Below are 23578 nucleotides of genomic sequence, written 5' to 3' on the forward strand. Positions count from 1 at the left end.
TGAAATCCTAAGTCATCTGATGACAAGCTGCCAGAATTGTGGCTCTATCATTCAGTTAATTTCAGCAAACGTACATGTTTAAAATATATGTCTTTCTATATCTCGGTAGCAACAACAAGACCCCAACTATCTCTAGTTAGAAAAAAAAAACAGCGCAATACATTGATAACTAGAAGTCTATGGATTAAGCAGCCCATTGAGGTGGTTGAAGGCTCTCTCCAGCTCATTCTTACTATCACAGACTGCGAAGACGAACCGATCCAGCCGCAATATCACATATCGCTTGCCGCTTGCGGCCCGCCACAGGAGCGACTCATCATAGCCTCGGGGAAGAGGGCGAGAATCACAAAGCACCGACCGAGCGAATTCGTCACCCGTGGCGCTGCGAAAAACCCTGGCAACCGATACATCTGATTGGCCGGGATCCTGAGAAGTCTGGGACATGCTGCTGCTGCGTGGGACGAAGAAGGTCACCTCGTCAGCCGACAGGAGCGAAGTTGCCGGGCCCAGCTTGCGGACGTCGCATAATGCGGCATCCAGCTCGCCGAGGTGGTTGAGCAGCACCACAAGTTGAAAGGGATGTGCCTTGCCGTCAAAAATCACATCGTCAGTGAACTGCACTGGCGCATCCCGGGTCAATGCAGTGCAGTATGTCTGCGGGAAACACACGCCCCCACTCAAATCGGGCATGAACGGCATGCCGGGAGTGTGGGTGTATTGTGTCGGACCATCGCCTCGCGGTCCTTGTTCCAGCCAGTGTCTCCAGCTTGGAATCAGTTGGAGCAGCCATAAGCCCCAGTTGCGGATGAAGGCGTGCGTTAGACTCTTTCCATTGACCATGTCGCCATTACGCACCGTGGACGCCAGGGACTTGTCTAATTGCTGCTTTCGTTCGAGATACCAGCCTTCAAGAAGACTCTCATAGTCAAGCCTCGAACTGGATGAACACGCGATGGCGAGGCGCCAGGCCAGGGAGACAGCATCGCGGAATCCAGACGTGATGCCCTGTCCTCCAACTAAGTTGTTTTTCATAAGTTTGGATCTCTGAAGCCCGTCGGCTGTGTATGTGTTTGTACTTACAGGGCGGGAAAACGTGGGCTGCATCGCCGCAGAGAATCACTCGATTAAGCGCCCATTTGTTGCAACTTCGTGCAGAGAAGCGAAAGGGCCTGCATCGCAGGACTTCGATGCAGTCTTCCGGATATTCTATGGCTCCCTCGAGTCTAAGAATCATGAGTATTTCCCACATAAATTTCGAGCGTCTTTCACTCACCCAAAACGACTGCCGAGGTGTGTCAGATACGGGTATACCACCTCGCGCACCTTGTCTCGTCCCGCCATCTCCATCTCATCCTCGCCGGGCAAAATAACAAATTCGAATCGCCAGAGCCGATCCTCAGGCCGTCCGAATCGGCCGCACACGGCTGGTCGATTAGGATTGCAGAGGAAGCGGAAGTCACTCGGGAAGAAAAGGTCGTATACTTGCTCCGGTGTATAACCAAGAGTCCACAGCGGGAATGAAGGATGCGAATCTTTCGTAGGAAGATGTAATTTCCAATTGAGCGCCACCCATGTCTCTTGATATCTTGTTCTATCAAAAAGAATTGGTTAGCTAAGGGCACTGTAAGCAATCGAGAAGCAAAAACACATACTGTTCAGCCCATTCCAGTTGAATACCTTTTGGCTCCAGGTACATCTTCCGTGTGAATCCCGTCTTACCATCTGCCGCCGCCAGGAACCTGGCGCGCACTCGTTTCTCTGCACCTTCCACATTTCTATATGTCACGTATACCCAGTCTTGATCCTCGGAAATAGAAGTTAGCTCACAGCTGCTCCGCAATTCAGAATCTGGGGCTTGGTCAATGACCGTGCGCAGGTATTTCTCAAGCACTGGCTGCTTGTGCGCGAGAACCCCGACGTGGCCTGTGTTTCCCTCGCTCTTGAAATAGGTCAGAGCAGGTTCTTTAATAAGGATTTCTGTGCGCGGGGTAAGAATGCCTCACTGATGCGGTGTCGAAGCAAAGAAATGGCTTCTTGTGAAGGCTGCGATCGGCTCCGCTAACAAACTGAATTCGGGGCATGTCTATTGATTCAGGTTATTAGCGGCACCCAGTCATTTGAAGAACAATCTCATGTGAAATGCGCACTTGAACCGATTTTTGTGAAGATGTACTTGTACAGGCCCAGGCCCTGCATGAGTCGGATTCCATCATCGTCGAGAGCAATCCCGCGAGGATCGGTGGTGATCTCAGCCTCTTTCTCAAGAATGATGTTCCGAGTTCCCAATTTGCCCAGATAGCCAGATAGCATTGCTCCCGTGGGACCACATCCGCAGATTAAGACATCCGTGGTTTCCCAGTCCTCCACCGTCGCCATCTTTGTTGGATAGAGGTCTGTTCGTGGTGTTGCTAAAAGCGGTGTTATGCTGGGATTTAGTCAGGAGGCCCAGTTGCGACTTTTAGTACTGATTCCAGCATTATTAGCTCTATCGCTGGTTGCCGGCAAGCTAAGATGTGGGAACAATAGGAACAACACTGAGGTGGGTACCACCCGACGCCGAGGTTAGGGCCCTCTCTTCGACATGGTCACAACCAGTGGAGTTTGTGAGCGCAAAGGTCATGCACATAATCTGATGAGCCGTGCAAAGGTACAGCCTCTCTCGAGATCTACCCCTCTCTAACGCCAATCTCCAGTTTTTGTGGTAATGCTTAGTTCCCTGGTTTCCCTAAATCCGAGATCTCTGATATCCGGCCTTGCACGATCAAAAATACATGGTTACGGATGGAAGAGAATCCTCCCATTTGTCATGGAATACCCTATGTTACCCTTGCTTTACACGTAATTCTATACTCTATTAGATTTTTGAGCTACGCAGAGGGCACAGGTAAACGCAGCCCACATTCCCAGATGAGCAAGAATGGGATATGTAAGAAAATATATGTAAACGCGGTTCGATATTGAGAGAGTAAGTGTGCCATGAGCTTAGAGCATAGATGGAAGCACAAAACTCCATCCCCACAAAAGCTATTCTAGGAAAATTGTAGGCACTTCGGGTCCCCACACGGCTAATGATTCACTCCCCGCCTGTACATATCCGACCGGCGTATCCTTGTTGACCAAGTCACCATCCGCGTAATGTTCCACCATATTGCCGGTAGTGTCCCACCAATAATCAAAGATTTGGGATCCTAGGACATGTCGGCCAACACCCCAGACCGAACTGTACCCTTTCCGAGAAAGCCACTGGTGACCCAAATGCTGGGTATCAAAATCATGCACCTCGAATGAGCAGTGGTGGACATGCACGCCCTTGGGATTTGCGCTGAAGAAGATTGAATGGTGGTCCACGAGTGTCTCACCGAGATCAATGTGTGCGAACATGGTCACGATCACTTTCTGGCCATCCTTCTCGACATAGAGGAGATCTGTCGGAACAATATTGAAAGTAGTAGTGTAGAACTTGAGCAATGTGTCAAACTGCTGTGTACAATACCCAAAGTGGCCCAACTAGTCACTCATAATGTTAGCCAGCTAGTATTCTCCAAATGATATACTACTCTAGAGAGACTATCGTGGATATCCTACCTTGTGAACAGCAGCGGGACCCGGCTCGAACCTGTTAAACTCACGTCGTCGCAACTTCTCGCCGGCATAGTTCAGGACAACTTTCTCAGGATGGATCACCTCAAGGTTGGTTGGCTCTTGCCCAAAGATCACGTTGAAAGGAAACCCCTCAGGGTCTATGATGGTCACCAGTGATCCGCCACCGGGCGCATTGCTCTGATCCTGGACAGGGCCTGCGGCCGAAAGACGTGTGGCTCTAAAAAGCATGGAACTATCAACTCCATCTGTTCAGACCAAGATCATGGCTGCGGGGCTTACTTTTCAAATTCTTCTTGACTCTGAGCCTCGAACGCCCCGCCTAGGAACTTCTTGGGCCCCTTGCGAGCATAGTACACGTATTGATCAGATCCATAGCCTTTGAACCAGACTTCCTCGTCGGTCTTCTTTGCAATTTGCATACCAAAATCTAGTCAGGTCAGAGCGAGATATAAATCAAATTCCTTTGAAAACAGAAAACTATACCAATCATAAATTGCTGGATCTCTTCGAGATCGGGATGTTGGTACCTCATATGGGACAGTTTCTTCAGATGGACGCGATCGTTGAGATTGATCTGCTGTTTGGCAAGCCAATCTAGCTGCGATTCATTTGCTTTGCCAACTGCCACGACATCTGGCACTGTAGCCCCACGATTTGGTTGAACTAGATCGATAGCCATGGAGGGCGTCGAAGCAGGTGACAACTTCTTTCCAAGAAGGAGCTCAAAATCAGGGCTCTAATCAATACGACGGCTTAGGTCTTTATAGCCACCAGATCGTATCAGGCGGGGCATGAGGGGATCCGACGAGGCCCCGATGAGATGTGTGATTCACGCTGTCATGTTCCGGGGATCGGGGATTGTTCCCACATCGCCCACTTCCCCGGAGATACAGTCTATTGCTATTACTTCCCCACCTTTGAACAGTATAAAGCCAATTTGAGTCTAAAGCGGGAGACCTGATCAGGCTTCTATTGTCTAAATTCTTTCATCCCAAAATTGACCATGGCTGCTTTCAAGCGACTTGTACGCTTCGCTGCCGGCACACAAACCCACTACGGCGACCTTCTCAGTGCTACGGGAACGACATACACTGTTCGCAAACTTGATGGCAATCCCTTCACTGGCTTGAAGGCCACGGAGGAAATTGTTACTGTGGAGCAGGTAGGCTGTCCCGAGATGCGGTGTCACGGAGCGAGGTATCCGTTCTAATAGTCTCTGTATTGCCAGCTCGAATGCCCTCTTGAGAGCACTCCGATCGTGCTTTGTATCGGACTCAACTATAAGCAGCATGCGGAGGAAGCCAATGTTCGTACCAAAAACACCTTGCCGGCGAGTACCTTGCAGACAGCTCATTCTTTCCCCCTTTAGCTTCCTGTGCCCTCGTATCCCACTGTCTTCACCAAGCCCGCGGATACACTTGCGGGGCCCTTTGAGACGATCGACATCCACCCCGATGCGCGCAAGCTTCTCGACTACGAAGGCGAATTGACGCTGGTGATTGGCAAGGATGCAAAGAACGTACCGGAGGTGGAAGCCCTCGACTATCTTCTGGGCTACACGGCCGGCAACGACGTGTCGGCACGCAACTTTCAGCTGCCCGAAGCGTCCGGCGGCCAATTCTGCTACGCCAAATCATTCGACCAGTTTGCGCCCATCGGTCACAGCATCGTGGCCGCACAGGAGGTCTCGGATCCGCAGTCTCTGCAGCTGACGACCAGAGTCAATGGCGTGGTCAAGCAGGAAACCAGCACGAGCGACATGATCTGGACGGTACGCCAAATCATTAGCCACTTGTCACGGGGAACGACTCTCCGGAAGGGGACCCTCATCATGACAGGGACGCCCTCGGGCGTCGGATACTTCCGCAAAGAGTTCTTGCAAGATGGTGATGTCGTGGAGGTGGAGATTGGGGGGATTGCTGCGACCAAGAACCGCATCCGCCATAGCTGAGCGTGTGAAGTATGTGAATAATCTCCGGAGTAGTACTTTGTCCGAATCGGTTCCTACTTTACTACTCCTCTACTCCGTGGACTCTCTGTCCCAATTGAGAAGCGACCAGATCGTGGCCCTTGACTAAGCGGAACCTCGGTTCGGAACTCCGGCTTCAACAGTGACCGGTTGAGCCTCGATAGATCCCACAATGCCCGCCTAGTATGCTCGATAGGCCCCACGCTTTGACTCCTACTATTCTCTTTTACCACGCCCCATACCCCTCAAACTCCTCGCGCTATGCTTGTGCGGGAAACTATATTCGATATGCTGCGATCGTCTCGAGGCATTGCAACTCCCCGTCGGATTCTAGACTTTTAAGATTTGCTGGGGGCGCCACTGTAGATCGCCACCAAGCGGGGGAGGTTCGGAGTTGTTCAACCCCCGGTGTTGAGGAGTAAATCCGTACTCGCAACCCTGTAGTTCTTCTCCTCCTCACTCTTCTCCTCTCCTAACTTCTCTGATTCTTCCGAAGACGGGTCATGTTTATATCTCTTTGGTCCTCGGCCCCTTCATCTTTCCCCGATCTTGGATCTATGGCTGTGGTGATGAGATAGATGTGATGTTGTCAAATACCTCCCGCACCCCGAAACCGACCTATGCGGGCATGAAGGTCCGACGCCGTCGCAAGACATCCAAGGAAGAGCGGGTCTGCCCGGTCTGTGCCCAGGCATTCAAGAAGGCGGAACATCTGGCTCGTCATTTGAGGTCGCATACGAAGGAGAAACCGTTTGGCTGCCCCGTCTGTCGGAAGGCGTTTGCAAGACAGTAAGTCCCTGTCATGGGCCTTCTTCTTATTTTTCCCTATACCTCGTCCCTTTTCCCATTTTCCATTCTCCCATAGACCGTGTATATTCATATCGCATATTTGTTCCAAGAGATACCCTCCTACGCCATTCGCGATCCCACCCAGTGAGCAATGCGAACTCTGGTGCGGCCAAAATGCATTCCATGTCGACAGAAGAAGATCCGGACCCTCGAGAGATTGCCCCAGAACTTCTGTCACAACCGTCCGAGACTACAGTCATCGCCGCGGCCGATCATCCGCCCATGCCACTCCATCTGGACGTGGGCACGATGGCGGGCCAGATGATGGCCCCGATGTCACCGCCAAACAGCACATCCTTGGACCAGCACACGCCGAATCTCTCTATTGGAGATAGTGCCAGCCATCCATATCCAATACAGGTCACCCCTCTTTCCTCCCTCTTTTCGCTGGAGGCCGGCGATACCTGGAGACCCCAGGCCAGTCCGCAGCCAATGATGTGGGACCCCCGGCTGGACCGCGACTGGGAAGCCCTTCTGACCGGAGACGATTTTGATTTGGATGCAGTGAATCTGTCCCTGCTCTATGCGACCTCGGACTATGTTCCAGCCTCAGACGCCTTGTATAGCATGGAGGATTCTCGAGGCTCATTGCAGCCATCTTCAACCATCGACGATGATTCTGCCCAACGACGCGCCAATACGGTCCAAAGGAAATGGCATACTTTCTGCGATCTGCCGACCCCGGGGCAAACGACCCCCAACATCCCTCACGAGGGAGGTTGGATTGACGAGCCGTATCGGAAGCGATTAGCGGAGCGTCTGCAGCAACGGGTTCAACACGGTATCTTGCCATCCACGCCTTTCCTTGTACGCCCTCTGAGCAAAGCATCTCCTGATCGGATTGCGAGAGTATACTAAATCATCTACGCTAGGACCTGTGCATCCAAGCCTATTTTTCTAAGCTTCATCCTTTCTTTCCGGTGGTGCATATGCCGACCTTCCGCCCCGGTACGCAGAATTCGGTGCTTCTTCTTTCGATCTGTTCGGCTGGGAGTCTTTTTGTGGGCTCTCCTCGCGCCATCTCTCACGGCATTAGCATGTTCGAACGACTTAATAAGGCGATCCTGTCTTCGGTATCCCATCCTTGTGGTGTGCGAAAGCATCGAGCCAGACTGCTGACGAGTAATAGTGGGAATCATACACGGCCAAGGTTGGAGCCTCGTCTTTGGTGGTATTGCAGGCTTCCATCATCGGACAGACATTTGGTCTACTAATGGGGGTAATGGAGACACTGCCTTCTTGATTTTGGTGCCCCTTAAGGAGAAGAGAACTGACCAGTGGATCTATACAGAGGCCAAAGGATTTGACCGGAATCGAGGTCTGGCACGGTAGCTTAGTTGCTGTAAGCTCAATTATCCCCTCCCTCTGCTTGTCCTCGTCTTTTTAATGGTCAAATGGTGCGAGGGCTGATCTCGTTACATGATTAGTGGGCACGCAAGGCAAAACTGTTTCATCTGCAACATCCCTCGTACGATCTCCTCAATCTTGAAGGCCAGTCCCTAGAAGATGCTTGGCTGGCTTGGATCCAGATCGAAGTCAAGAAACGGTCCGTTTGAACTTCCCCAGCATCGACCTCGACATTTAAGGCAATTGAAATAACTCATCTTAACCATTGGCTCTGCTCATTTCCAGGATTGTTCTCGGTCTTATTATTCATGACGCTGAACTCGCTCGGCTGCATCATCATGAAACCATCCTCCGCCACTCGTTTGATCGTCTGCCCTCCATCTCCTCTACGGAGCTCTTCACGGCCCCAACTGCCGCCCACTGGAAGATCCTAATGCTCGAGTCTCTATCGCATGCGCCTTTACAGACACAGAACCCCGAAGCTCCCGGTGACTTTGCGCTCTGCGCGATGCTCGAGTCCATCAGCGCTCTCGCCAGCGAGGACTCTCACTTTCCCTCCGATCCACTATCTTCAAGTATCACGACTAGTCCATCGGAATCGATCACGGCCACGACTAGCAGCGCGACCACCACCACCACCTTCTCCCCTTCATCTCTCCCATCCCGCCAATGCCATGACCTCCTCATATCCTGGTACACCCAGTACCACTCCCCCCTCTCTACCAAAGCCAGCTGGCCCGGCCTACTCATGCTCTGGCACAGCATCTTCATCACCCTCCACGCTGATATCAACGCCCTCGAATGTGCCGCCGGCCGCGACGGCTACGCCGCTGCCCAGAAACACATCCCCTACGCCCGCGCCTGGGTCCGCTCGCCCGCCGCCAAACGCTGCCTCTTGCACGCCCTGCTCATCCAGCGCACCTTCGAGTCGCTGTCCGCCGGCGCCGACCCGGCCCTCCACGTTCCCATGTGCCTGTACTACGCCGGCCTGGTCTGGGCATGCATCATGTGCTTCGGCACGGGTGCGGACGAGCTCGTCCTTGCGCCGAAGGAGCATGTACACTTCGAAGAGCTGCGCCTCCTAGGCGGCGATGGCATCGGTCTCTTCCTGGAACAGATGGGTGAGGTGCAGCCACGGCGGGTGGTGACGGGGTCACTGTTCCGCATCATCGATCTACTACAGCGCATCAGTCATTGGAAGATCGCGCAGAGTCTAGCGACGACGCTATTAGCCCTGGTCGAGGAGACGCAGGATTTGTTCTGACGTGGTGGGAAGGAGGACTGTAGTATACATCCACCAAACCGCCGTACTATATCGGTGCTATAGCTACTATGCTACGTATAACGACTGAGATCCTCCTCTTTCCTCTCTCTCTCTCTCTCTCTCTCCCACCCTGTACGTCTTGGGGTCTCCGAATACAGATCAAATACAATACAGGGAATTCCTGATTTCTTTCGCCCCGTTTCGTCGATCCTCCATCTTCTCCACACGGCTCTGCTGTCGCGTGAGGTGGCCCATCCGGGCCCTCCCTGCCTCTTGCGGTCACCCATGCTGCCCCCGCCCCTACTTCGTCATCCACCAAACCCCACCAACTAGACTGGGGCTATGGAACAAGCTATGACGACCCGACGGCCTCCAACGTAGCTCGTAGCTCGTAGCCCCGACGCTGGACGCCCCAAAGCCCACCATAGAGAGCCCACACCGCAGGGACCAAGACTAGCGGTGTGGATGGAGCGTGGATTTATTTTTGGGACTCCCTGGGAGGCAAAAAAAAAAGGGGTGAGAATCAGAGTAATACACGCAACAAAAGGAGCAGATAGAGAAAGAGAGAGCGTGTGAGTGAAAAACAAGGATTGAGTCAATAAACACTATAGTATATAAATTTCGATTGGTGTATCATTCAAAAAAAAAAAAAAAAACACAAGAAAAACCCAGCAAAACAATAGTCCGCGGCTCCTCCACGAGCCCTCCAACCCGCAGCAACCGCCCAATCATGCGCGCATATCGTACAACCACTCTCACCGTCCAGTGGTGCTTGATGTTTTTCCTGATTTTCATTCCCTGGTGATGGCTTTCCCCCTCCTTCCCCCCCTTCTTCTCTAACTTCTCAGAGCTAAAATCTCCAGAGAAAAGCCCTTTCATTCTTTTTTTTTATGTTTTTTCCTTTACTTGAACATCCGCTTCAACCGCGCAAAGAACCCACCCTTCTTCTTCTCGGCCTGCGGCTCCGCGGTCGGCTCGGACGCCTTGGTCTCTTCGGTGCTCTGAACGGGCTCCTGCACCGCAGGCTCCTGGGCAGCCTCCTTCTTGGGCTCAGCCTTAGCCGCGGGCTCGGGCTTCTGGAGCTGGGCCTCGGGGGCCGCCTTGTTGGCCTTGGAGGAGCTGACGGCGGCCGCGGCCGCGGCCACGGCGTCCGGCGAGGCCTTGTTGTCGGAAGACGAGGCAGCAGTGGTGCTCTTGGGCGAGACGGCCGACTCGGCGGTCGCAGCCTTCTCCTCGGCCTTGCTGGGCACGGGCACGGGCTCCGGCGCGGTGTACGCGGCGGTCGAGGCCGGACCGGCACCGGTCAGGTCCTTCTTGTCGGCAGTGGCACTAGCCGCGGCCTTCTTCTGCTCCTCCTCTTCCGCGGTCTTGGCCATCTTGGGCGGCTTCACCTCGTCATTGGAGAAGATGGGCTTCTCATAGGGCCGCTTGACGTGGGCGCCATCGGCAGTCTCGGACGGGGTGGCAGCAGCGGCAGTCGATTCGTCGGTCTTGGGTCGCTCAGGGATCGAGGTCGACGGCGCGACAGCACCAGTGGTGGCGGCGGTCGAGGTGGCAGACTCCTCGGCGGCCGTCTCGCTGGTCGAGGGGTACAGGGCAGACTCCTTGGTGGTGGTCTCAGGCAGAACCGCTGCAGGCGACGTACGATTTAGTGGTTTGTTGTCTCGTATTTGGGGGGGAGGCGGGGGTTTCTCTCGCTCAACTCGCCCATGTGACGTGCTAACAGATAGATATGATGGAAAACTTACCCTTGGCGTCCTCCTCGCCGGCATCCAGGCTGCTAACCTGGCCAGCCTTGGAGGCCTGCGCCTTGTCGACGGCCGCCTCGAGTGTGTCTTCGGTCTTCTTCTCTCCCACAACGGGCACCTCAGCGGGCTTCTCGACGACCTTCTCTGCCTCCTTCACGGGTTCCTCGACCTTCGTTGGCTCCTCGGCAACCTCCTGGGGTTCGGTCACCGCGGGCGCAGCTTCGGTCTCGGCAATCTGCGATTCGGCAGCGGGGGTCTCGGTCTTCTCGACGGTCTCAACGGGCTCCTCGAACTTCTCCTCGGGGTTACTAGGAACAATCTGTCAGTATGCGTGGCAGAGGGGGGGGGGGTGTGGGATGCGATGAGTGGGTTGATCGCGTGCCGCGATCACTCCCCAATTTTTACTCCTCGCTCTCTCTCTCGCATGTGGATGTGGCATCGCACTTACACGACGTTCTTCGCGGTGTCAGCAACCTTGTCGACTGCGGCTGCAGCTGCGGGCTTTGCGCCGCCCTTGTTCTTCTTCTTGCCGCCCTTCTTAGGCATGGTCGTGACGATTTCGTGAGTGGGGGAGAGTCTGCGTCGGGGTGGATGGTGTTAGAATAGGACACGTCGGGATGACGACAGTGACAAGGAAAGTGCGAGAGGGCGGGTGAAGAGGAATTGAAGGCTGGAGAGCCACTTACGGTAAGGGTGTGAAAGAGGGTGGTCGAGGGTGTGAATGGAGAGTGGAAGAAGGGAAGTGGAATGATGGAATTGAATTGCAGGCGGAAGTGGGCCGGACGTGAAAGGGATGGATGATCCGGTATGCTGGGTTTGAGCAGCGCCGGGGGAGGGATCCGTGGTTTAACGCAGCAAAGGGTTCTGGAACGCCCCTGGAGGTGTAAGAAATGGTCGTAGATCCCAATTCAACTAGAATTGGAGGATTATAATAGAATCAGATTACGTATCGGCATGAAATCATGGCGGCAAGCCGCCGAGAGCAACATGGTGAGGCCAAATGGCCTTTGTTTTTGCGGCTGTGTCGCGCGACACATTCCCTGGAGCCGCTTGCAGCGAGGGAATGATTTGCCCGTCTCGCCATGGCATTCGAAGGGCCATGAGACGGGAGTTTACAAGTCAATTGCTCACCAGAGCATCTGGAGTATGTGCTAGCTTTCCCCCTCGGGCAGGCGATCAAATTAGAGTGCCCGTGCGGAAAGGAGATCGGTTCAAGATCGAGGGAGAGATATATATACTACGATATACTACGATTGCACGCACACACATATATACCGAGACCTGGACGTAGATGATGCGGTGTTATGATATTTATGATATGATCAACTATTCCAGTGGTTCTCTCTCTCTCTTACACACACACACACTCTCTCAATTTCATCCCGAGTGTCCGCATGCAGATATCAACAGTCAACTGGTCGCGTGCCTCGCGGGTGCCGGGACCAACCACAGGACCTTTTTTTTCGTGCAGCCCTAACGCTAGATCGTTAGATCGGGGGCTAGGGCTGCTGGGATGTGCAGGGGCGCTAGGGCGCAAAAGGGGATGGTCCAGGGGGTCGATCTGGGGAGACGGTTGGACTGAATTGACCACGATGGCCTTTCCTCATTGACGCGAGACCAGTGGTGACTCCTCGTTCGAGGGGGAGAGGGGGATGGAACGCGGGTTCAGGGGCCGGGCAGCAGCAGGGAGCCCTTCTGGCCGCGACCATGTCTGAGTCGGGCTGCAGTGGCCGAGACAAGGGCATTCTTGGGCGCGGCTGGGTCCCAATTACATCATTCCCGGGACTGCACGCTGAACCATCATCGGGTTGCTTGCGACGATTCGGGTCCAGAGGGGATAATTATAGCAACTCGAGAAATCCATCGTCATGATAGTCTGTGTGGCGCCGCTGGATCGCTGGATCGTCCGAATCGGCCTCATTCGAAGGATGCGCTCCGTACACTACTGGGCAGTGCAATACAGGCTCCGGGCAGCCCAGCAAGAATCAGTTGAGGATCAAAAAGATAGGTGGCCAGAATTGATTCCTTCCCAACAAATCCCAAAAAAAAAAAGGAAAAGGAACGTTCACATAGATAGATAGATATACATACACACACACAAAACTGACCCGCAATCCAAAAAAAAACCAAAAAATTGACCGACGCAGGGGTCGAACCTGCAATCTCTTGATTCGTAGTCAAGCGCCTTGCCATTGGGCCAGCCGGCCTTGTTGAATAACAGGCCCCTGTTTTGGCTATATGATACTGCCCAAAGCCAAAAAGTGATCACGTCCAGGGCTGCATCATTGGTAGTCGGCTTATGTCACCGGCCAACAGACGGGAAAGCCATGCCGAGTCACAGTGGAGTCCCGGTCGCTCACCAGCCAACGAAACGGCCGACGAGCCCCCGAATGCGGTTGGGAAAATGGGGCACGGGGCAACATGGCGCTGTTTTCGGTTTTCCCTCCTCCGGTGCAATCAGAGCGAGATGCTGACGTCTCTCGCTCTCTGTGCCTCCGCGTTTCTCGTGTTGTCGCTGCATCCGCTATGAGGCAAGGGGCGGCTTCAAGTTTCTGAATCCTTCTTTCCCTCCCCACCAAATTGCCCCGATGATGCAACTAATGTTGCGGCTCACGGTGTGTGGCTGGCCGATCTGGAGTCCGGCTGAATGCCCAGCTGTCACTTGCCGATAGGGCCGATCTCCATTGGCTGCATTGGGAGGGGAGGCCGATGACGATATCCTCTCGGACAAGGCTTAGGGACGACTCTACGACTCTACGACCTATACAGAGGTACATGCTAAGTAATACCGGGGACGCCGTACGAGACGTGGTATCGTCGGTACCATTATACGGCGTTGGGGATTCTGGAAGTGTTCGGTGCAGCACACTGTGGTTCGTCGCAAACTCTCGTCGCGAAAGCGAACCTCCCACGGCGGGCGCGCGAGGCACGCCGCGCGGACCGCCCATGGACCGTCGCTGGAAGAACGAACTGGACCACGAACGACCGGGCTCCCATGCGCCAGGTGCTACCGTGACGGCGACGGGTTTCAAGCAATGGCGGCTTGACCTTGTTTCGTGCTTCTCTGCTGCCCGATGACTGGTGGCTCTGATTCGTGTGACGATGACATTGAAAACCCCTATGATCTCTTCTTTCCTGGCCTCTCTCTCGCGCTCTCTCTCTGTGGGTTTCGCTGGGTGGCACTTTTCGATCGGAGGAAGTAGGGTGTCAGTCCGGTGGGATCCTCAAGTTGGGGATTCGCCCCGTCGTATCCGGTTGAGCCGGGATCTCGCCTTCGTGCCGATGGCGAGTTCAGCGCAGAGTGGCCATTATTATTATCATTATGTTTTATTATTATTTATTTATTTATTACTGTGACGATATTACTCTGCCCATGATTGTGTGTCTGACCCCCACAATCATGGAGGGGCGTCTCGCACAGACAACTCAGACTGAGTCCTACGAAGAGGATTGGAGTATAACCGGAGAAAATGTGGGATGGGGGTGGATAGCGAGGGGGCAAAGTGGGCTGCAAGGGCGCCTGCGCGCCAATGACGGGGCCTTGAAAGGCCGAGCGATAATAATCAGAAGGGGCCCATCATGTAATGAGAATGATAATCGCGATCTGGCAACTAAGCCGGACTCTGTTCACCGGAGTCGGTCTCGAGAATGGAGTCCTCCGTATGCGACTAAACGACCACGGCGTCCACGGCGCGGACGCATGGGGGAATATTACCCAGATTACCAGATTGTACACAGCGTGGACCCAGACTACCACCTTCCCACCGTACCACCGCAACCCCCAATACCAACGAATACCAACCGCCCGGGCACAGGCCGTGTCTTGTCTATGGTTCCTGGGGCTTATCGCCTGTTTCCTGTTGCATCCACTGGTTCCATTGCTTCCATGACTTCTACTTGCCTTCCATACCTCCAGTCCCGCCCATTTCGGTTCTGCCGTGATTTCCACTCGTTCCGTGCTTTCCATTATTTCATGACACGCTCTGAGTCCAACCCTGGGGCGACCCCCATATTCCATTCCTACTTGTTCCTATCTTTCTCCCGATCTCTTGCCTCCTCTACTTCTTCTACTTCTACTTTTTCACATCCCTCCTTCTCCCTCCCCCCTCTTTAAAGCTTCACCCTCTCCACTCCCCCATACAAGAGAATGGTCATTCAATCGCTGACCAGTCCCTTCCGCTCTTCGTGCTTGCACATCCTCCGCGTCCGTTCCCACCTGGGAAGTGGTCTGCATCTGTGAGGTCTATACCTGTTCCTCCTACTCCTACTACCCCCTACCTACGCACCTACGACCTTCGTCCTGCTCTCGAGCATACGACTGATCTTCGTTCCGCCATTGATTCGTTGCCAATTTCCGAAGCCGCGGCGAAGCTCCAATCAAGCTCCAATCTCAACTGCTTCTCACAATGACATTCCGCGATAAAGTCAAGCGTGTCTTCCATCGCTCCTCGGCCAGCCGGGACTGCAACAATGGTCGACCCAAAGTTGAATACTACCGACGCCATGAGGTGCCGCCCTCCAAATTCCGTGGCCCCTTCGATAAGGAACATCAAAAGCGTCTAGCCGCCTGGTCGTTTGATGGCGCAATGGCGGCACGCGAGCGTTCCCTCGATTTATCCTTATCACCATGTGCCACCTATGACGGCCCGAGTCCCTTTGACGATAGCGACGATACTGGAGACATTTCGCCCGACGATGACGGTGTCGCCCTCGATCCAGGTATGTACTGATAGACCAACAGCACTCTGACGACCATCATCCACACCTACACCACACACGCTCTTCTGACACTCCGGCCACCCGCCCTCCCATGATCCCTCTCCCTATCAGGGGAAGGGGAGAACGGTGGGTATTGGCCATTGGGTCATTGTCCTGCTAGTGCTGGTTATGGTGGTGTGGGGAGGTCCGTCCCGATTTATCCGAGCCCCGTCCTGACCTTTCCCACCCAGCCCGCGCCGATTTTGCCGACTCCATTTCCTCTTCGGTCCCGGACTTGGTAGACTCTAGCCGCCCCACCAACGCCGGCTCACAGTCGTCCACCATTGTCAACCCCGAGAGCTTCAGTGGCTCCATGATGACCTTGCTGCCGGAGACTTCCGTTTCGGTCTATGAGATCCCCGAGGATCCCATCGCCCAGCTCAAGGAATCAATTCGCTACACCTCTCCTATCGTTCGGGCTCTCTCGCCTGCCACCCCATACGCCATGTCACCGCGGGGGAAGCATCAACCTTTCTCACCGGAGGACCTGACGCGGGCCTTGATCGCCGTGCAGGTCTGCGCCTGAATCCCCTCGACGTACCTTCCGTCTCCTACACCCTTACCCCGCCCTCACATGGGAGACGTTCCTTCGTACTCCCTTCTTTCCTCTTCTTTCTCTTCTTCCCCTCTGTCATGAGACTTGATGTCTCTCCAGAGTAGACTCTTTGATATTTTTTTCGCCCCACTTTAGGGGTAGACTGCCTGTTGGACAACTGAATCCTGACCATGGCGCTCGTCTCGAATATCCCCCCACCCCACGGTTGACTATTGGAATGAGCACGGCAGACTATCCATTCCGTCGGCAGCCGTGAAAGGACTAATCCCTGGCTGGAGCCGGGAGACTTTGGATTCACTTCTTGCTTGATTTCCTCACCGTTTGAGGCCTCGAGGAAACGAAGGGACTGTCAATCACAGTCGCTTCTTAACTTCCGTGGCTCACCCCTCGCATCTTTGCATTTGAGCGTATACCCGTTACCGGAGTTCTTGTTTTTGTTTTGCTTCCGCTTCCACCGCGGAGACCACACGGGGGGCCACCTGGACTTAGGGCCCCCTCCCCCTATTCTCACGATTCGCAATCTGCGATTCGAGCTTGTCTAGACTGTACTCGAATAGAACATACACTAGATTTAGAAATACGATCGTCGCTTCGACACACTATCAATTCTCTTGCTTCCCGCTGCGTAGATTTTGAGTAACGATGATGAATAGAGAACGCTAAAGACGATGAGAAACAAGCGCAAGGTGGGGCTTGAAAAGGCAAACAGGGGCAGGGAATCGAAACAACACGGAGGACGTCGAACCAAGAGGTGCAGGAGCCCCAAGATTAAGCATGCTCGGTGCTTGGAATTAGACTATAAAATGTAAAATAAACAAAGTTTGATGGCACGTTCAAGAAGCTCCTGACAGGCCCCGCTCTCCGGAAGCCAAGCCCGAGTGCACCCCCACACCAAGAGCGCACATCATTTCTCGGCATCTACGAACCCGGTAAAGATGGCTCGGGATCGGCTTGGATAATCCTGATCGATGAAAGCGTTGACTGGCTGGCCTGGGACCTTGAGTTCGTAAGGTGTCGGCCGCTTATGTGAGGTTAGATGAACTTTGTTGCGAGGACGATGTTGCACCCAGGATGGTGGAGATGGCGGTCTTGGCATCCGGTGGAACAGTGAGTTCGGGGATGAATTGGGAGATGATGTACTGTTGAGATCTGTGCTGAGACAGCGTTCAGCGCTGGAGAGTCGATGGGTTGATGGAATTAGTGGCTTGATATGGATGGTCTTGATTCTGAGAGGTAGGGGTGGTTTCGAAGTGAAGTCTGCGTTGACGATGTCGTGTGGCCCCTTTTGGGTTGATAAAGCAGAAGGGCAATGTAACGAGACTCGCGATCCAGAGGACTGATCATTCCGCATCCTCGTCTGTCATATTATCAAGGCGTATGCACTTTAAGAACGAGGTAGAAGTTAGCAGACGGAGAACCCATACACAGCACAAAGAATCTCTCACCAAAGACCATGATCTCATCACCAAGCCGTCGCATCAGGTACACAGGTCCATAACAGTCCAATAGATAAGCTTCAGGCTCATCTTGTAGGACAGCCAGAGGATGAATTTCAAATCAACAGACCCAGACTCCCCTGTCAGCCCCCTCGTGTTCGAGGCAGTATGTAAGTGGCAGTGCATTGCGAAGTCGACCGTCGCCAGCCACGTGGGAACCGGACCGAGTATGCCGCGTGCAGGTAATAGAAGTCAGCCAGAATGAAATGAATTTTCATCGAGAGACAAAGAGACGAGAGAGGTGGGGGTTCAGGTCTTTACTTATGCTCCGTCAGGGCTATCTGGGTCGCCTGGCTGGGCATCTGACACCCCCCTGTCTCATTTTCAGCCCGCTTGGCACGACGATCTTTATACATGTGCGTCGGGGAGAGGAGAACCAATATGGTAGTATAAATTCTCCGCTCCTAGTGTTTGGGCTTGGTTGCATGTCTTTATCCCTGCTTCCTGTACTTAGGACAAGGGGGGTTGGCAACAAACGACTTCGAAGTGGCGGTGGAGGGGCCCGACAATGGGTGATAGGTCAATGGGAGCTTGGTAACGCTTTTATGGTAGAGTTACCATTTCATTTGCCTATTATGAGTGTTTCACTAGGTGTTTTGGGAGTGCCTAAGATATGATTTGTCGGGTTCAAGTGTTGAATATGCCCTGAATTAATTATATCTTCTCTGGTCCTGGTTGAAATTGCTGGCTTGGCATGGAATATGTGTCTCAGAATATTACGAAAGCGAGTAGAATGAATGGAAAATTTGGGAAGGAGTTTTGATTAGAGGACCAGATAGGTTGATATCGTGATAATGGACATATCATGTACACAGAGGGTTGAAGATATTTTGCCACTGTTTTTGCTAGGATAGACTATCTTCGCATGGTGACAGACATTTACTCAGCAGCTCTTATTATAATGCATCTCAAACATGATATAATACCTATAATGGGAGATCCAGTGCCTAAAACTTGTGAAAATTGAAAATGACCATACCACATTGCCTTCAAGTTGTGGATCTGGTGGTATCCTGAAACGTGTGATGTCACATGACCGGATACGACCTAGATCGATGGATTTCGAGTTTGGTAAATAACCCACCGACTGTAAATGTGATGGAACTGTGCTTATTACGGAGCTAGATGCAGATACAATACTGGCAATTTAGAAGTATAGTCGGTGTCTAGTGATCGATTTGGTAAACCCCGAACAGGCGTTTCCCTCTCGATAAAGCCGATGGAGCCCGAAAATCGATATTAGGTTCGGACCAATTGAAATAAAAAAAGGAATATCGTTGGAAATGCGGAGCTGATTATGCACAAATCGTCTCCTATAGAAGAATCTGGGCTCTGGATAGTAAGGCAGTATCCCGCTTAGTCGATCCCGACGGTACACAACAGAGTAAGATCCCAACTGGATTTGCATGGTTCTATTGATCCGAATCATGATATCCAGGGTTACCTGGGCTCACTGTACCTGATCAGCAATTCACCGCTACATATATCACCGGCAATAGAGTGTGGAGAGCAGCATACAAGTACCGAAATGAGGAAGCTGCAAGGTACGATCTCCCACGATCCCTTGAACCGTTGTGGCGGGTGGCAGATTTCGTAAGAAAGTGGACTTGAAGTACATTTATTGGTTCTGGTACATAAATTTTGCAATTAATTGTAGAGTTTTGAGCCAATGCCCGGGGAATGTGTCACACCGAAGGTTCTGGACTGTTGAATATAGGAAGTATAGCGGTCTGGATTGCCGAAGGCTGAGTCCACTGTCAAGTGAAGAGACACACAAGTCAGCCAATGATTGCAACCAAGTGAGACGGAAATCGAAGAAGGTAGGAGCCATTGCTACTTAATTTAGTTGGAGATTTTTCCCGACTGGAGGAGATAAGGTTGTGAGCTGAGTGGGATGAGGGCAGTTGAGCAAAATGGGAGGCCCGAGACTGGACCAGGGTGTTCGAGGAGCGGGAACACCGCGAGAACACTGCCAGAATCATGGCATGGCCAATGAAAGAGCACACAAGAATTGCATCTCATGAAGACAACTCTAATAGAGGTCATTGCGCACACCGTTATTTAAACTCGGAGATGCCCTGAGCCATCGAGAGTCAACCCTTATCTCCTTTTCTTGCCTTGTTCGACACCCACGTGGGCTCTCTCATCTCTTATCGGTTGTATATGGTTCACAGTCCAACGGCTCACCGATTTCTTCAATTGACTCTGCAGTTGTGCTATCTTCTCACTTCATGTATCTGTGAGCCCTTTCTAGAGTGCCAAACTTCAATAATATCACACCTAGATACGGCATTTGACCCCCATCATGCTTCGGTCTATGCGAGGGCTTCTTTGCTTTTCCTACGACAAAGCCAAACACACCAGAAACCCAGAGACAGCTGTGAATTTGTCGAACAATGCCATTCGCCTTCGATCCAGCTGCAAGACAGCTGTCAAGGTAGCGCTTCCTTGTTCACACCCGAGAGAGTCCGACAAAACTATGACTGGCATCATGAAAGATCCAATCCCGACATCTGCCGATGCAAACTCGTCTTGCATCCCAGAAACTGACAGTTCATGTGCCTCGACTTCCGTCTCGATGACAGAATCCGCTATTTCTGCAAGTTCTGCAACCAGTGACAGCCTTTCCACAAACTCCGGTGGCCTCGCCAAGCTGGCTGCCATGGCACCCCCGGATGATGGCACACCGTATGTCCCCATCATGCAGCTGGACGGCACACTGAGACCGCCACTTATCTCATTCGGTGGCTATGGATCCTTTGGGGGCCGGTTCGTTCCTGAACCCATTGTGGGCTTCCTGCACGAACTGACCACCGTCTTCGAGGCCACCGTTTCGGATCCTGCCTTCTGGGTGGACTATGCGAGATACCAGCGCAACCTGACAACGCCGCTCCAGAAAGCCACTAAACTCACCAAGGTGGCTGGCGGCGCTACCATCTGGTTGAAAAGGGAGGACCAGGCTGAATACGGTAGCCACAAGACTCGCAATATTGTCGGTCAGCTGCTGCTCGCAAAGCGGATGGGTCGCACTGAAATCGTCACCGATTGCGCATCGGCCAAGCATGGGAACTTCACGGCGGCGATGTGCGCGCGGCTCAATCTGCAGTGTGTGGTTATCATGGGCGCAGATGACGCACAGTCCCAGGAGGAAGACGTTCTGGAGATGAAGATGCTCGGGGCCAAGGTCCTGACTGCACGAAGCCCATCTGGCATGGGCACTCTGCGTGCTGCAATCACCGAAGCACTTCGTTATTCAGTTTGCAACCATGAGACCACATACTATCTGATGGGTGGGCCTGTGGGCCCCAATCCCCTGCCAACCTTGACTCGCACGTTCCAGGCACTGCTAGGCGAGGAGGTCGCAGTCCAGATGTGGACCGCGGCGGGCTGTCAGCCAGATGCTGTCGTCACTGCCGTTGGAAGTGGTGCTGGGGCAGTCGGCCTCTTCAGACCATTTCTTCATCGATCCTCAATTCGGCTGGTGGGGGTTGAAGGTGCCCAGGCTGCAGCTTTAACCGAAGGCTCCATGGGTGTCCTCCAAGGAGCGCGCACGCTCATGCTCCAGAACCACGACGGTCAAATCATCGACTCGCACTCAATCTCACCAGACATGAACCTCTCCACTGCGGGTCCCGAAGTGGCTCATTGGAAGAGCTGCGGTCGTGTTGAAATTACAACTGCCACCGACGCGGATGCCCTGGACGGGTTCAAAACCCTGCAGCACCATGAGGGGATCCTGTCGGGCCTCGATTCGAGTCACGCGGTGAGCAAAGCAATTGATCTGGCACGCGAATTGGGACCGGGAAAGAATCTTGTTCTGTTGGTGACCGGTTGTGATGCCATTGGCATCCGTCAGTTGCATGTTTGATGATCTCTTTTCTTGTTTCGCCTCGTACTGTAGTTGCGGAGGGGAGAACACGAGAAGACGAGGTTGGGAAAGGCGGGATTGTGATTGAAAGTATGGGCGACGTGATACACGTCGCTCGGGTAAATTTTTATTGACTTTGCTATTCGATTTAAGGATACCCAGGCGTTAAAAGGCGAGAATAGTATTCAAGAACTTACTTTTGAGGTTGCTACAAATATTGCCCGCGATTGACAAATTTCTACTAGGTTATAGTTCAAAGGCTGTTTTATTTGTATAATACTTGCAGGTGATTTTAGTGTCTTAAAAATACTCGGTCGTCTTTTCATTGATCCGACGCACCAAGTTCGTCCAAAGATTTTATGACTACAGCCCAAAAGATTAATTATGCTGGAGGTCTGATTCCTCGTAGAAGCCCTATCACACTTCTGGTGGGAAGCACATTGCATTGTCCTACACTTTGGGTTCCCTGACAGCCAATCGCTCAGTGGCTGGAGGATGAAGAGCAGCTCAGGCGGGCCTTGTTGAAAACTTATTTTAACGTAAGCACTTTTTGTTTTTGGTATCTCTTCCTTCTAGCAAGATCATCAGTCATTCATTTGTCGGGTCATAATGTACACCCTTTTGAGTTGGGTTGGCGTGGTATATGCAGCTTGAAGCCCAAAATCTAAGGGCTTTAATCGTCGTGGGTCACCGACATGTCCAGCACTTCCACCCGTCCGCGTCCCCGAGTCTCATTGCCGATTAAATCATTCAATCCCTTGAAAGCACCGGGTTCCGCGAACCCGACCACCTCCCACTCATCGCCACTGGTTTCCTGCGACTCAACCGACTCGATATAGTTCAAAATTTTGTCTTTCACGGTCCCCGCAGCTTTGGAAGCAACCTCGGCGTCCGATCCGCCGGCTTCGGCATCAGAGTCATCCCGCTTGGATTTCTTAGAGCTTTTGCCTCCCTTCTTGTTGCCCTTCGAGCCAGATGCGGACTTCTCCTCCTTCGGCGCCGCACCGCCTGGCGCAGCCTTCACGGATTGCTTCAATAGCGCCACCGGGCATGTCACTCGAAGACGCATGCGAGCCCGCATCACAGGAATCGGCTGCCAGGCAATAAGAGCCTTCATGGCATCAAGGGCTTGACTCTTCGCCGACCGATTGGCGGAGACTCCTGTCCAGACTGGCTTCTTGGGTTGTTCCTCTGTCCCATCCTCTCCACCTTGTTGCTGACCGCTGGCTGAACTGAGTTGGTCTAGTGCCTTGGAAATCATACCCGAAGTATACACGCGTTTGGTGGTAGGATCAACAAGCCGGCCGGAGACGATGTCCAATACCTCTTTCTCAACGCGCTCCAGGATGTCCTTGCGCTCACGCTCGCCTACTTGCACTTCGCCTTTGCGCAAGATCTCCTGTAGAATTTCATCCCGGGGTGCGTCGGCACCAAATGCCTTGGCCAGTTCAGCGGATGGGGCTGTCTGCGCCTTTGATACGGAGAGGAAGACGGTGGGGACTTGAAGAACGTTGTCGAGATCTTTTTCTGCGCCGGATCGGTATTCAAGCAGCTTATTCTTGTAGCACGCCAGTTCAAATCGCTTCTTTCCTAGAACAAGAAACATATGTTAGCCAAAGTAACTTTCTTGAAAAACTCCCATAAATGCCTTCTTACCTTTCTTCAGCCGGACAATCGACACATTTGTAAATTTAATCTGGTTGGAGGGTTGATTGATCGGCATGATGAATGTAACACCACTTGAGTAACGCTGAGAATCGTAAAATGAGAAACTTGCTTGACAGTAAAAAGAGAGATATAGAAAACACAACAAGCTGAAGGGTATCTCAAAGGAAAGCAGCCGTTCAAATTATTTGCGACTTTCCGACTGTCAACTTGGTGCCTCGCGCGGCCAGTATCTTCCGATGAGTCAGCAAATTCCGCTTTCAGACATGTGACCCCGCATGACTCAGCCAGGTCACGAGACAATCATCCTGATTGGCTCCCGCTTATCGCGGTGACTCCCGGTCCGGCGTCATCGTCTCCAGGGTTCCCCTTCCCCAACCTCTCCTCTTCCCCCTCTCATCTCCGATTGCAGGCCCCGTCTTGCATCGATTCCTATTACCCATCATTATTAAGTT

The 23578-nt window shown here is 52.9% G+C and overlaps 8 protein-coding genes across 8 annotated transcripts; 4 read left to right on the plus strand and 4 right to left on the minus strand.

The window, feature by feature from the left end:
• Positions 1–177: 177 nt before the first annotated feature.
• On the minus strand, positions 178–2376 carry N7462_008120 (monooxygenase; the record flags this gene model as incomplete). Its single annotated transcript, XM_057079838.1, has 6 exons — positions 178–1016; positions 1081–1223; positions 1274–1591; positions 1653–1939; positions 2004–2083; positions 2148–2376. The coding sequence occupies 6 exons, from the start codon at positions 2374–2376 to the stop codon at positions 178–180; spliced, it is 1896 nt and encodes a 631-aa protein (XP_056932508.1).
• A 648-nt stretch (positions 2377–3024) lies between these two features.
• Positions 3025–3831, minus strand: N7462_008121 (Glyoxalase/Bleomycin resistance protein/Dihydroxybiphenyl dioxygenase; the record flags this gene model as incomplete). The annotated part of the gene is made up of 2 exons (XM_057079839.1): positions 3025–3425; positions 3630–3831. The coding sequence occupies 2 exons, from the start codon at positions 3829–3831 to the stop codon at positions 3025–3027; spliced, it is 603 nt and encodes a 200-aa protein (XP_056932509.1).
• Positions 3832–4606: 775 nt separating this feature from the next.
• Positions 4607–5554, plus strand: N7462_008122 (fumarylacetoacetate hydrolase family protein; the record flags this gene model as incomplete). Its single annotated transcript, XM_057079840.1, has 3 exons — positions 4607–4765; positions 4832–4909; positions 4973–5554. 3 exons carry the CDS (start codon positions 4607–4609, stop codon positions 5552–5554), a joined length of 819 nt encoding a protein of 272 aa, XP_056932510.1.
• Positions 5555–6200: 646 nt separating this feature from the next.
• On the plus strand, positions 6201–9032 carry N7462_008123 (uncharacterized protein; the record flags this gene model as incomplete). The annotated part of the gene is made up of 7 exons (XM_057079841.1): positions 6201–6361; positions 6472–7228; positions 7294–7494; positions 7551–7640; positions 7713–7763; positions 7849–7967; positions 8054–9032. 7 exons carry the CDS (start codon positions 6201–6203, stop codon positions 9030–9032), a joined length of 2358 nt encoding a protein of 785 aa, XP_056932511.1.
• Positions 9033–9934: 902 nt separating this feature from the next.
• On the minus strand, positions 9935–11326 carry N7462_008124 (uncharacterized protein; the record flags this gene model as incomplete). The annotated part of the gene is made up of 3 exons (XM_057079842.1): positions 9935–10662; positions 10781–11088; positions 11229–11326. 3 exons carry the CDS (start codon positions 11324–11326, stop codon positions 9935–9937), a joined length of 1134 nt encoding a protein of 377 aa, XP_056932512.1.
• Positions 11327–15186: 3860 nt separating this feature from the next.
• N7462_008125 (uncharacterized protein) lies at positions 15187–16064 on the plus strand (the record flags this gene model as incomplete). Its single annotated transcript, XM_057079843.1, has 2 exons — positions 15187–15499; positions 15730–16064. The coding sequence occupies 2 exons, from the start codon at positions 15187–15189 to the stop codon at positions 16062–16064; spliced, it is 648 nt and encodes a 215-aa protein (XP_056932513.1).
• Positions 16065–19895: 3831 nt separating this feature from the next.
• On the plus strand, positions 19896–21458 carry N7462_008126 (tryptophan synthase; the record flags this gene model as incomplete). The annotated part of the gene is made up of 1 exon (XM_057079844.1): positions 19896–21458. The coding sequence occupies one exon, from the start codon at positions 19896–19898 to the stop codon at positions 21456–21458; it is 1563 nt and encodes a 520-aa protein (XP_056932514.1).
• A 673-nt stretch (positions 21459–22131) lies between these two features.
• On the minus strand, positions 22132–23181 carry N7462_008127 (guanine nucleotide exchange factor SDO1; the record flags this gene model as incomplete). Its single annotated transcript, XM_057079845.1, has 2 exons — positions 22132–23048; positions 23115–23181. The coding sequence occupies 2 exons, from the start codon at positions 23179–23181 to the stop codon at positions 22132–22134; spliced, it is 984 nt and encodes a 327-aa protein (XP_056932515.1).
• Between the last annotated feature and the right edge of the window lie 397 nt (positions 23182–23578).

This window comes from Penicillium macrosclerotiorum (assembly GCF_028827735.1).
Source record: "Penicillium macrosclerotiorum strain IBT 26536 chromosome Unknown utg000007l_segment0_segment0, whole genome shotgun sequence".
Classification (NCBI taxonomy): Eukaryota; Fungi; Ascomycota; class Eurotiomycetes; order Eurotiales; family Aspergillaceae; genus Penicillium; species Penicillium macrosclerotiorum.